General features: G+C 39.2%; 1 protein-coding gene across 1 annotated transcript in view; it reads right to left on the bottom strand.

Annotated features, from left to right (window-relative positions):
• Positions 1-8,554: 8,554 nt before the first annotated feature.
• The window catches only part of efna1a (ephrin-A1a), an 18,851-nt gene continuing 13,866 nt past the window's right edge, over positions 8,555-13,539 (bottom strand). The window contains exons 2-5 of the mRNA XM_037693537.1: positions 10,945-11,240; positions 9,368-9,433; positions 9,201-9,296; positions 8,555-9,082 (exon numbers count right to left, since the gene is read on the bottom strand). Coding sequence (XP_037549465.1) covers positions 8,961-9,082; positions 9,201-9,296; positions 9,368-9,433; positions 10,945-11,240 — 580 coding nt within the window. The 3' untranslated portion in view covers positions 8,555-8,960. The remainder of the gene's footprint in view (positions 9,083-9,200; positions 9,297-9,367; positions 9,434-10,944; positions 11,241-13,539) is intronic.

The following is a 13,539-nucleotide window of genomic DNA, read 5'->3' as shown; positions in this document are numbered from 1 at the left end:
ATGTTGTGTCAAGTATCAAAGCTACATTAGACAAGATTGAGAAATTTATTTGGGGTAAAGATTTTTTTTGGACCCCAGAAATTTGCATGTTACAAAGAGTGTACAGTAACATCCGTTCAAAAACAAAACCAAAGACCAAGATAAAATGTAACAATAATAAAAGAAACATGAACAAAATTACTTTTGTTTTTTAAATCCTGGATATTTCATCCAGACTAAGGAACTCACTTAAAAAATCTAAGACATTTTAAATATGCACCCCTGTTTCTCTTAGAACAACATTGTTTTTCAGTTGCATCATTTCACATTTTGTCTATGCAATATTATTATAAAATATCACATGAAAGTATGTTTTTGCCTATATATTTTTTAACTTAAATTTAAACTATTTTAGGTTTAAAAAATACAGTAATATGAACAAGAAGTTGAGAATTTTCATACACATAGTACGAGGCTGGTTTTGTTGTATATTGCAAGTAAAATAACACCTTCTTGTGCCACAAAGCTGTTTTTTTTCAGACTTTATGCCAAAACCAGACTTGGGGTCAGAGAGGGCAGAGTTTTGAAAATGAGAAACGTCTACTCCAAGGAGGCAGAGTGAGAGACTAAATCAGATGAGGAGCTGACAAATAAGAGGAAACTTAAAGAGGGTTTAGCTTCAGACCTGCTGCATGGCCCCTCGGAGACCTTGAGACTTTCCTAGAGACACTCCGTGACACTGCTGAAAACAAATCTATCTCAAGAGGCTGAGAACCGAGACTAAAAAAATGATAGGTTATCATTTTTGTCCTCTGAGAAGACTTCATTTCACCACCCACACATTTCGCAGCAAAACCTCAAACCCATCTAGAGACGAACTTCCTTGACCGTAAGACACAGTCAAGGCTTTTAGCTGAAAGGGATTTGCTTTGTTTCTTATAAAAATACGACACACTTCACTGATTTGTTAGCCATGGACACTTTTCATGCGATTTCAAAAGTGCAAAACACAGAAAACCAGTAAAGCGAGCGTGAACAAGACAGACGACCCTGGCAGTGGGGACAGCAACTGACAGGACGTTTCGGGAAGAGGAGACCACACCCCGACCGCCAACCATGGCAGGGGACCAAATCGTGCCCTTAGTGGCCCCGACGTTCCAGCTTACTCTGTAAAACCAAGGTGTTTCCGTGACAGCTGCCTCCTCTGAGCCCGCTGTCATGTGAAGCTTTAACACGCTAAAGCAGAAAAGGAATAAAGGCACTGTTGAAACGTTAAAAGTCCATTTAATCCAAACATGAAATGGATCATCACTGCATTAAAAACAACAAGAATGGGGCTGAAAAACAGTCATTTATGGGTCAGATTTAGTCTCAGCGCTGCTTATGAACAGCTGCTTTGATACTCACAGGGCTTCTCTTTAGGGCAGTCTGGCAGCTTATAAATGCTCCAAATAGCTACAAAACCATTAGGTGACCTCCCAGAAGGCCTGTAAGGCAGATACTCCTGGCTTTTGTGAGCGGGAACAGACGCAGACAGGCGGACAGGGACTGGTTATGTGTTCTGCTGATGGGAGATTTGACTCAGCCCAGAGATGCGGAAACGGACCAGCTGGTCCAAATGTACTCTGAGATGGAGCTTTCATTACCGTCTCCCAGGTTTTAGTGACACACACGGTCAGCATAACTTTAGAGCACTGTTAAAATTTAAACGATACAAAGAACATGTTTTATTTTGGGGAGAAACAAAGTTCTTAACAAATCCAAACTCTGCGCCTAAAGTCTAAAGTTGTTCTGATAAGAATTAAGGGTTTTCCTAACTTTATATTTTTTACCCAAACGGTTTTGAATATAAGTTAATTTAATTTGTTGCACAAGAAGAGTGAGTTACAGTTTTTATTTATTAATATATTAATATTACTAATTATCTTATGTAGACAGTAGTCCCTCGCTACTTGGCGGTTTGTTTATCGCTGACTCGCTCTATCGCGGTTTTTCAAAATAAGATTGGACATGACACAATTATGAGCTGCACGATCGGCATGGAATTTTTATTTAAAATGAATTATTTTAAAAAAAAATAGCACCTGCTGCACCTGTGTGCAGCCCACACTGCAGGATAAACTTCCTCCTGCAGCTCCTCCTCCCTCCTCTGTCGAGCTCCGTTCTGCAGCGGATAAGTGGGCGTGGCTGAGAGCACAGAGAGCAGCGGTGGCAGAGAGCTGAGATCATGACAAGCTGTGCTCTTTGAGCGTTTAGAGTTTAGAAACATTGTTAAGAGTACAGTAGTCCCTCGTTTATCGTGGGGGATCTGTACATTGAAGCCCCGCCATAAGGGAAAAAAACGCAAAGTAGGAATAGTCTTACAAGAAGTAAGTAGTTGTTTATTTTAATATATAAACAAATATATATTAAGACATTTTAAATCCTTCCCACACTCTTACAATATTCTAAACAATGTTTCTAAACTCTAAACACTCTAATTTAAAGAGCACAGAATGTCATGATTTCAGCTCCCTGCCTCCTCTGCTATTTGCCATGCCCACTTCTCTGCTCTGCACAGAGAACAGCTATATATATATATATATATATATATATATATATATATATATATATATACTAAAATAAACTACTACTTACTACTTGTACTACTATTCCTAATTTGCGGTCTTTCACTTATCTTGGGGGTTCAGGGTATGGATTCCCCGTGATAAATGAGGGACTACTGTACTCATGTTATTGTGGTATACAGCTTTAAGTTTAGATTGTGTTTTTGAAAAAAAAATTTTTTTCTGTTTTTTTGTTTTTTCAAATTCACTTCCTGTTTTATTTTGTAAAGTCAATCCTTTGTCTGTTCTTCCTTTCCCTGTAGTCACATCGGTTTCTTATTTTATAATCAGCACACATATTCCTTATGTTGTTCCTTTGCAGAAAAAAAAGAACATCATCTGTGGACATAACATTTTAAATGTTGAATCAATGTATGAAACACGTTTTGCACATGCTGTATGTTTCATGTTGGTTTTGGAACAAAAAGAACCATGTTGAAAATGACACGTTTTCACATGCAACATTATGTTTAACACAAAGTACATGTATGCTTTGGGAACAATACATGACCTTCACAGCAGGATAAACACATTTACATTTTAATACTTTTGTTGGATGTAACTTGGACCCTGTGTACACAATTTTGTTCCACTACATGTACCACATGTGGTGCGAATGACAAAGAACCTTGAATCCTTGAAACACGTGAAAATGTCCAATTGCAACATGAATCACATGTTTATTGTTCGATTTTGGAGCTCTTCCAACATGCTCATGTGATAACATGTATAAAACATGGTAAAATCATAGATTTGACTGAGGATAATCTTCCTCAGTGTATAGACTCACGCAGCTCAATCTTACAAGTTTTGTGCTACGAAGTCATCATCGTCTAAAACAGCAGGATAAAAAACAACCAGTTCTTTGGAAGTTTCCCCAAAGGCTCACAGTGATAAAGCTGATGGTGCACAAAAGAGCTCAAATCAAATTCACAAAAGGAGTAGCAAGAACATTACAGGTGGCCAAACCAGTAGTTTGGTTCATGAGAACAAAAGAACACGGTGAACCGTGGAACATAAAAAAGGCCTGAATGTCCTCAGCAGACAACAGCGGTGGATGATTGCAGGACTCTTTGCCAACATCTAAACATGTGATAAACTCTCTAAGGGAGGCAGGTATCTCCAGCCATGTCAGCTGTAATATATATATATATATATATATATATATATATATATATATACAGTGCCTTGCGAAAGTATTCGGCCCCCTTGAACTTTTCAACCTTTTGCCACATTTCAGGCTTCAAACATAAAGATATAAAATTTTAATTTTTTGTGAAGAATCAACAACAAGTGGGACACAATCGTGAAGTGGAATGAAATTTATTGGATGTGTCAAACTTTTTTAACAAATAAAAAACTGAAAAGTGGGGCGTGCAATATTATTCGGCCCCTTTACTTTCAGTGCAGCAAACTCACTCCAGAAGTTCAGTGAGGATCTATGAATGATCCAATGTTGTCCCAAATGACTGATGATGAGAAATAGAATCCTCCTGTGTTTAATCAAGTCTCCGTATAAATGCAAAAGAATGTTTACCACAAAGTCCAGATCATTCATACCTAATAATATTAATACTCTTCATCTGAACATCTGTTTGAAGAGTTTCAGTCAGGGTTTAGAGCTCACCACAGCACTGAATCTGCACTGGTGAAAGTTACTAGTGATATTCTCATAGCCTCAGACAATGGGCAGGTGTCTACACTGGTCCTGTTAGACCTCCGTGCTGCATTGGATACAGTTGATCACAATATTTTAATATTTTATTACAGAGACTTGAATATGATGTTGGAATTACAGGAACAGCACTAAATTGGTTTTAATCATATCTATCTGATAGATTCCAATTTGTAAATGTAAATAATGAATCTTCATCATACACCAAAGTCAGTCATGGAGTTCCTCAGGGTTCAGTGCTTGGACCAGTACTCTTTACCTTATATATGCTTCCATTACGTAAAGTTTTTAAACAGCATGGGATAAATTTTCATTTTGCTGATGATACAGTTATATTTGTCCACTTAATCCAATCAGATACTTGGACTATAAGCTTGTCTTAAATACATATAAACCTGGATGACCCTTAGTTTTCTGCTTTAGAATACAGACAAGACTGAGGTTTTGGTTTTTGGACCTGAGCATCTTAGGAATAATTTTTTCAGTCTTTCGCCCTCCTTGGATGGCATTAATCTGGCCTCCAGTTCTAATGTTAAAAATCTTGGTGTTATTTTTGATCAAACCCAGCCGGTTGAAGCAGATGGCCGCTTGTCCTGAGCCTGGTTCTGCTGGAGGTTCCTTCCTCATGAGGGAGTTTTTCCTTTCCACTGTTGCCTTTAAGCTTGCTCAAGATGAAGTTAAACTCAAAGCAGTCTGCTCCTCAGATAAATAATGTTAACTTACTTTTATATTTTTGTTCATTGCCCTGAGATGACTTCTGTTGTGACTTGGCATTATAAATAAAGTGAATAGAATTAATAATATTAGAAAGGAGAGGTTAATCCAGGCTGCATCAAGTTGTCATCAGCTATTCTGGATCATAATCTCATGCAAAGCCTTGCTTCTAAATAATATACCATCAAGCCCGTAGAAACAAAACCATTGTTCTTGTTTTTGTGCTCCATGTTTATCTCCCGACAGCCCATAACTTTTATTACAGCGTTAAACATTTCACACTTGCCGTCCACATTTGCTCACGCCAGTTTGCCGAACGAGTGCGTAAATAAAAAGAATTGTTCCCTCTTGACGAGCTTCTTCTCCAGGGGTCGGGCGGTTAAGAGGCCCGTCTGACTGTTACAATTTATGGGCACCTCTTTGAAAACACTGGAGAGTTGTGAAGCCGTGGTACCAGTTTTGTTCTCGGTGCTACAGCTGTTTTTACTGTCACGGCCGTAAAGCTTCCCCCTGGGAAGGGAGAGTCTAGAAAAGGAGTGATGTGAACAATGATTTGTCATATAGCTTTGAGACAAGCCTGGAGAAAATAGGTGTGTGTGTCTGTGTGAAATCGCAGTGGGAAGTCGAAATGAAGACAGCCAAGGAATCACATCTGTGCATTTAATGTTCCTGCCACGGATAATCCTAAACATTGCCTGGATCTCTCTTTTCCTTTATCTAATTTAGGTTGGTTTTACCCTTTACTTGCTTCCTGTCACATTAGTTTGTTGGAGCCAATACCTCTAATATTGGCTGCTTTGGAGAGCTTTCCAATGTAATCAGGAGCAATGGGTTTTGTTCCCCCAACAGCTCAAAATCACCTAAATCCTGAAAAACGTGGCGTTTTTCCCTCCCTCTCCTTTTAGTATGAAGAAGTTGGGAAGTTTGAGTGTTACTTCTTTGTCATGAATATTTACCCCATCACCCATTAGAAGCGTAACCAAGGGCGATGTGCTGTGGCTGGATGCTGATAAATATGTGCTCTACATGCTGCAGTAATCCTGCATGGCCCAATTATAGCGATGCAACAGAAGCGTGGTAATCCGTTTGCTCCTCGTGCTTCAGGAAAGTTATCGGGAAAGGTCGAGCGCTCCACTCTGTGAGAAAGGAGCTCAGCCAAGGAGAAAACCAAGTGTCACTTTTACTTTCTCCGATTTGTCAGTGCGTGTTGGAGCATTGCGCCCAGAGTCTGCTGCCATGCTCTTTGGCACCGAGCTGCCTTGAGATGCTGCAGCTCGTGTTGCGTCACGTTTCTTCTATCAGGTGCAGGTGTTGTGGAAGACATAGCTTCAGTCTGAAAACTTCCCACACATTTTTTTGTTGTTCTTTCTCTCTAACATAAATAACAGCTGGTACTTTGCCCTGTCTTTTCACTTTTCTAAAGTAAAAAAAATAATCAATTATCACAGCAAAAGTGATGCACCGTCTCAGACACTGTGCAGATTTTATAGGAGTGTCTCTCAGTAACAGATACAAACATCTTACTTTTATCCAAAGGATATAATGGCATGCTGTTGTTTTAGGTCTTACCTTTATCTTTTATACCAGAGCACATGTATGATCAGACTGAATCCATTTTTACATTAAAAACACACCTAATTAAACTCTGTAGATCAATTTTATATAATCTCATCGGTTTGGTTTTCATATATAGAGTCTGTGACATCCCTTTTTTATAATAAATTTGAATGTGTCTTTGGAAAAACAAATATTTATAATATATCCCAAAATAAATTTCACGCCGCTGAGGTGAACGGTTGTTGGAATATTTGCAGGCACAGCAACAGGAAGTGATGAAAAAACAATGGAACTGAGCATTGCTACAATAGTTAACACAGAAAGTAGAGAAAAACGGAAGTTTCTTTAAATTATTTTGAGTCGCTATCAGAGAGATGAATCAGAGTTGATAAAAAATTGTTTCAATGAAAACAGACCAGAGTTCCCCTTTGATGTCACTTCCTGTTTCTCTTTGGCTGCACCAAGTTAAAAGAAAAAAAATGCTAATTATGTGACAAAATGTGTAAAATCATATTATGCCACATTTTTAAAGATTCTCTCTATAACTTTGTTTTTGTAGGATATGGATGTTACGAGCACTTTAAAGAGTTAAAGCTGAAACTAACAAAATGAGGCCTAGCATAAGGTTGTTCCTTTCATTTTAAACTAAAACGAGTCAAGAAATGAAGGAGTTACAGCTGTTATGATCAAATCTTGAAAATAACGAGCTCACTCACCGTCACTTATTTATTGTAAATGTACATCAAATGATAATCTTTTGAGTTTCATTAAAATCTTATGTATTTTGCTAAAGCTGCAGACACTTGGAAATGAATAACATTACCCCCACTCAGCCTTCAGTGGTGGGCGATAAAAGTTTATACTGTAATTCATAAACCCATGTAACTCCAACTAATGGTACACAAATTTTAAAGATTAAAAGGCATTTGATGCTGAAGGAATTAACAGAATTTTTTTTTCTGAGGAATACAGAAAATCCCAATATTGGTTTATACGCGTTTATAAAAAAAGGGATGATCACCGTTTGTTGAAATTCCTGGTTTTGGCCATCATGTATTTCCTGCGGAGAGGAAATCGTTTTATTTTAATGCTAATTTATTCAATAGTTGTTCGAGACATTTGGTCTGGAACAAAAAGCGCAACCAGTGTTCCTTCATCCCCCGGAGCCACGCTGCCATGACAACCACGCAAATCTGTTGTGGGTTTTCAAAAAAATATCGTTTTTATTTCACATGAAAATCTTTCACATTTATCAAACTCGGCTTTCATATAATCTCTATATATTTACATGGAAATATGCACATATTTTACATTTTTCTTACTTACACATGTACAAAAGTAGGCAACAAGAAATCGGGTTAAAAAAAAAATGGTGGTAGACATACACAACTGTGCTTTGCCTGTCAGTTGAAAATGAGCTTAGCAACTCTGTTGGATGCAGTGCCTCGTCTGTGAACTGGTGACTAGGATATTAAAAGCTTTAAACTCCTTTTGTTTTCATATTTTAAATCGATAATTTCAAACCAGCTCGTCACGTCATGGGGCAACAAGCAGAGAAGTCCAGCCTCTCTGCAACACGTCAGTGTTTGCTTTTGGCAGAAAAAAAAAAAGCATTTTGTCTCACTCAGTTCAGGCACACCCTCCCATATTCACACACACATCCCCGTTCACACAAACTACCTCCACCTCTGGAGACAAGAAAAGTCCTGCCCATCAGTAAACATTTCATTTTGCGAGTGCATGTACAATAAGACCTCTCAGCTGCAAATCTCATAAATTATCTTCACAGAATGTACAAAAAAAGTGTTGGTGTGGGTCTGTGTGTAGCAGCAGTGTGCGTACTGTGTGCAGTGTTAGTACTACAATGTGTTAGCCCATGGTCTGCAACGGAGAACCTGTAAAAAATGCTACATTTAGAGAATCACGTGAGACACCAAAGCCACTCGGTAACAATAATACAAGTAGTACACAATACTCAAAGGTGGACTAGAGTACACGTTGGAGAGGGGGCTGATCTTTGGCTCTTAAAGTTTAATGCTGATTTATTAAGCATCCAAGTCAAAGTTTGCCTTCGTGCTCCTGATCACTTTAGGTCCGTCTGCAACGTCTTCATATCTTTTGAAGCAACGTGTCGTGTTGTCCTCCAAAGCTCGTTTCCAAAAAACGTACACCTCGAGGAGAGCTTTTGTTGTTTCACGAAAAAAAAATTGAAATCTTCTGGAAAAATAGGACAAAGCACCAATATTGTTGTCTTGAACGAACATGTTGCACGAGAAAGTCTTTACTTTACAAGATTTGAAAGTTTCTTCCTGCAGCCAGCAGCAGGTATTCATTTTTTTTATACATTTAATTTTATTTTTTTTGTCAGTGTTTTCCAACTCCACAGACTGTCTTCATTGTAGTCCCTGGACAAGAAAAAAAAAGTCCTCTCAGTGCAACAAAAGCAGTAATGGGGCTAGCAAACAGAAGAACGAGAGCGACGTAGACGACGCTGCGGAGTTTGTCCGTATGCTCTTCTGAACGTTTGGCAGGATAACCACCGGGTCGTCTGCTGGAAGATGCAAAAACAACAAAAAAAGCTGCAACGTTAGTTTGCACCTCATTGTGATCCCGTATGAGCTTGCATTAGCTTACTTCTGTCAGGGATCATTACAAAGGAGCCAACATACCTGCAGGCGGTCTGTTGGAGGGGTTGTGAACACCGCCCCCTGCTCCAACTCCAGCCCCACCCTTGCCTCCGTTAGCCACTCGGGCCGCTTGAGAGCCTGAAAGAAAAGAAACACCGTCAGGTTTTCTGCTTAAACTGACCACAAATATTCTCCTTTCATCAGCTCACCGTCGGCTGCGATGACGTCCACGCGGAGCCTGAGACACTCTTGGCCGTGGTGGTGCAAAGGTTTGGCTGCAGGGAAAACAACAACAGCAACACAGGCATTAACACCCAGACTAATGCACTTATCCGCTTACACACCTTCATGCCTGCACGCATACAAACACAGACTCAATGAAATTCTTGGCAGCAGACAGGCGCAGGCACAAAGCCTTGAGAGGCCATCTGCGAGCAGACACAAAGTGTGTCTTGTCCTGCCGTTTATCTAATTACAACCATGGTCAGGATGACAAAATTGCATGACCTTTGTGCTCATTCTAAAGGAACAAAGGACTCAGAAAACTTTGAAAACAACTTGTGAATGTTAAGCTTTAAATAAATGGTGCCCCCAGCTCTTGGTCATACTTTGTTTTGAGGGTAGGATTTGCAGCCGGACAGATAGCTACGACGGAGCTTTAGGGCCACAATAAGAAAAAAAAAAAATTTAAAGCTATAAAATTATGAGAATAAAGTCGAATAAAGTTTTAATATAAGGAGAATAAAGTCATACGAGACTTTTCAAATGTGATTCTGGTCACTTCCGCTTCAGCTTAATGCAATTCAATTTTTTCAAATGTAATTCCGTTTTTTTTCTTCTTTCTTTTCCCAAATGTGATTTCGGCCACTTCCGCTTTAGCTTAATGTAATTCTGTTTTTCCAAATGTTGTGCATTTACACCTTAGGGCCACCGTACTGATGGGCTGCAGCACAGCTCTCTGCAGGGAAGGAGCACTTTAGCTTCGGATTGGTTATTTACTGACACGCCTACTGTACTGATTGACAGGTCGCGTGGTGGACTCCGACTCGTGGGGAAAAAAAAATATCGGTACACGAAAGCTGCAAAAAAAAAAAAAAAAAAGTTTCATACGACTTTATTCTCATAATATTAAGACTTTATTGGACTTTATTCTCGTAATACTAGGACTTTATTCTTGTAATTTTAGCTCCATCGTAGATAGCCTTTTGGGGCGGATTAAAATAAATTACTGGATATTTTGTCATTAGCTGATTGAAGATGGTGGAACCTGAAGCAGCTTTTCTTTTGGCAAATAATAAAATAAAATAAATTAAAAAAAAGCCTCTTTGCAGATTTGGTGCAAATGTTTTACATATTGATACAGGTGTTTATGCACTGGGACAATAAGTTTATTGTAAAACTTTTTTTTGTTGTTGGAATGCAAAAATGTTACATTTAATTAGAAAGTAAATTCTCATCCCATAATCCAACATGGTATTAACCTATCCATAAAAAAACTGTAAAATTGACCCAAAGTGTTGTTTATATAGACTTTTGTCAGCTTTAGTGTGGCGTCATTCCAGATTCCTACAAGCAACTTCAAAAGAAACTGGAATGCACGTACGGTAATTTAAATACATTTTTTTGTTAATAGTTGGGAGTGTATTACTCCCTTTGTTTATAATTACATACTAATTTATGGCCCAAAAACCAACAAAACAGACAAAATCCACAATCTTTGCAGGCTTTTGTTTAGACGCACCAAGCCAAACAAAGATTATAGACAAAGAAGCACGAGCACACTTACAGATGTAGTAGTAGCTTTCTCCTTGACGAAACTCCTTCCCAAAAGTAAACGGAGTAAAACGCTGGAACTTTTCAGAGAACTTCTCCGGAGCGTGAGGGGCAAACGGATGACTGCACTCCCAGCGCATCTGGTCATATGACTGGGCCTTGCAGGAATCGTAGTCTTCACGCTCCACCATGTAGAGTACATAGCGCTCTGGATCCAGTTGCGGCGCCTCACCCTGAGGGTAATGGGGACAGACGATGTCCAGGTAGTCGTTGAGCTTCACCTCCACGGCGTAGTTGTCCTTTTCGAACCTGCACAGAAAAGACATGGGGCAGGAAGGTTACACAAGTGGCAGAACTGAGAAGCATGGTAATAGCATTAGAGCAGTGATAAATAAGCCTCAAAACCTGTGATTATATATTGATCGGCTGCAGGCCAGAGGTAAAAGAGAGTGAGAGATGGAGAGAGAATGTTTGTGTGAGAAGATGAGTGTATTCAGGAGGAATTAAAAGAGTACAAGTGATTTGCAGAGAGTATGCACATGAGTAGCTCGCTGTTGTATTAAGAATTGGCACGGATCGATCTCTCGTCCCCTCAGAGCTGCACGATGTTTACAGAGGAACATTAGCAGTCAGCTAGTCCGCCAAGACAAGGGATGAGTATCGACAACTGCAAGGCCACGAGCAAACACTCCCACAGATGATGCATCTGAATATGCAATGGATGGAGACGGAGACACACCTGACATGTTCCAGAAATAGGAACAAGTATGGAACCATAACTGTCACATGTGTTTTAACCCATTAATTACACACATGAACACACACACACAGCATGGGTTTGGTGCGAGACTGTAACTGTCTTCCATCACATTCCCTCTCATTACAAACACAGAGACAGTCTGACTGTCTGCCATTCCTCCCTGCATCCCTCCTTTCACTCCTCCACCCTCTTTACGACGGTCGTCTTCTTTCAAAAAAACACAAGATTTGTAGCGTGCTCTACGCTGCTGCACATAAACAACCAGTGCAAATACAGCTTTAGCACACTTAACACTTGTGACTCACTCATTTATTTAAATTTATTGAAAACAAACATTGATACGATGAAAAAAAAACCAACTCGGTGCAATTTTCCGTAGCAAACATTCATATTTGCGATGCTTGTTCATTTGGGTATAAGCTTGTTGTTAAGTTAACCTAAAACTTGTAGCACTTTACAAAAATGCTTGTGGAAAATTTCATATGAACGCATCTTTTATCAATAATCCTTCATGTTCAACAGTTGTAATTGTGGACTGAATGGCCTGAGACCAAGCAGTTGGAATCTCAACCCTCTCGGGTTTCCCTCCAGAGATATTAGGATTGTATCTCCGGGGGAAATTGTCACCAAAAAGGTATTTCAGCTTCCTCCCGACTGAGCGGGTGCTCCCGGGGCGGCTCACAGCTAATGCTCTCTTCTCAGCCAAAGCCATCTATCACCAGCCCGGAGCAGTAGCTGACCGCTCACAACACACACACTTCACACTAATTCCCATCTATCAACAACATAAAGCTGTAGCTACCTACTATTTACACCCACTGAAGCCACACAGACACTTTTCCTCCCCTGGTGCATGGCTCTCAGGTGGTGTGTATCAGTTTACCATCTCTTACTGTTCTAAAGTATCAAGGGATCCCTAAAGATGAATAAAATCTGACAGACCTAAATATTTTTACAGCACACAAGAAGAATGTTTGTGTAATATAGAGTTTTGTTGATTTTGCAATGAATATGTAGGTACTCTGGCCTTTCAAGAGTTAACAAAACAGGCAGCTATCTTTTCTACAGATCTTATGACTTCTCAAGCCTTCAGGCCCTTAAAGCAATAGTTCAGATCGTTTGAAGTGGGGTTCTGTGAAAATGCTAAGAGTAAGAGTACTTCTTTGTACAGTCTCAGTTTGGAGAAATGGGATTTAATCTGGGTCGGATTGATGCGCTAAGGGTAATTTGAGTGGGTCCAATTCCAAAATGAATTTTTGTCATCCCAAAATAACTTCCAATGTCAAAACTTTTAAAGTGCCATCTATAAACACCAATTAAAAACGGTTTTGAAGTTTGCCTCACATAGTAATTTACACTGAACTCGCAGTAGTTTGTAGCGGCAGCACTTTTTGTACAACCTGGGGCAACTCCTGCAGAAATGCATTTCTATGAAACGGTGCAAAATTGACAAAAAAAAAAAAAAGAAGAAGTTATTTTCAGATTTTGACCCTTCCAAGATTAGCCATTAGCTTGTTAGTTGAGTCAGAAATTAATTATTTCTTCAAACTGAGGCTGAGGCATGTATGAGTGCTTGGTGTATATTTAGTTGATGTTTTTCTTAGTTCATATCTTAGATTTTATTACTGTTTTTCTTTTACATTTTATTGTTGGATGTAACTGGGACCCTGTGTACATAATTTCGCTCCACCACATGTACCACATGAGGTGCGAATGACAATAAAGAAACTCTGACTCTGACTGTTCAAATATCCATTTATGACAAGTAAGATCCTAATTGTTCATAAATGCTCCACAGAATCGCACTTCAAATGACCTGAAGTATTCTTTTAAAGTTATGAATTAAAA

The sequence above is a fragment of the Nematolebias whitei genome, chromosome 19, assembly GCF_014905685.2.
Source record: "Nematolebias whitei isolate Nwh7 chromosome 19, NemWhi1, whole genome shotgun sequence".
NCBI lineage: Eukaryota > Metazoa > Chordata > Actinopteri > Cyprinodontiformes > Rivulidae > Nematolebias > Nematolebias whitei.
This window is presented reverse-complemented; position numbering and strand designations above follow the sequence as displayed.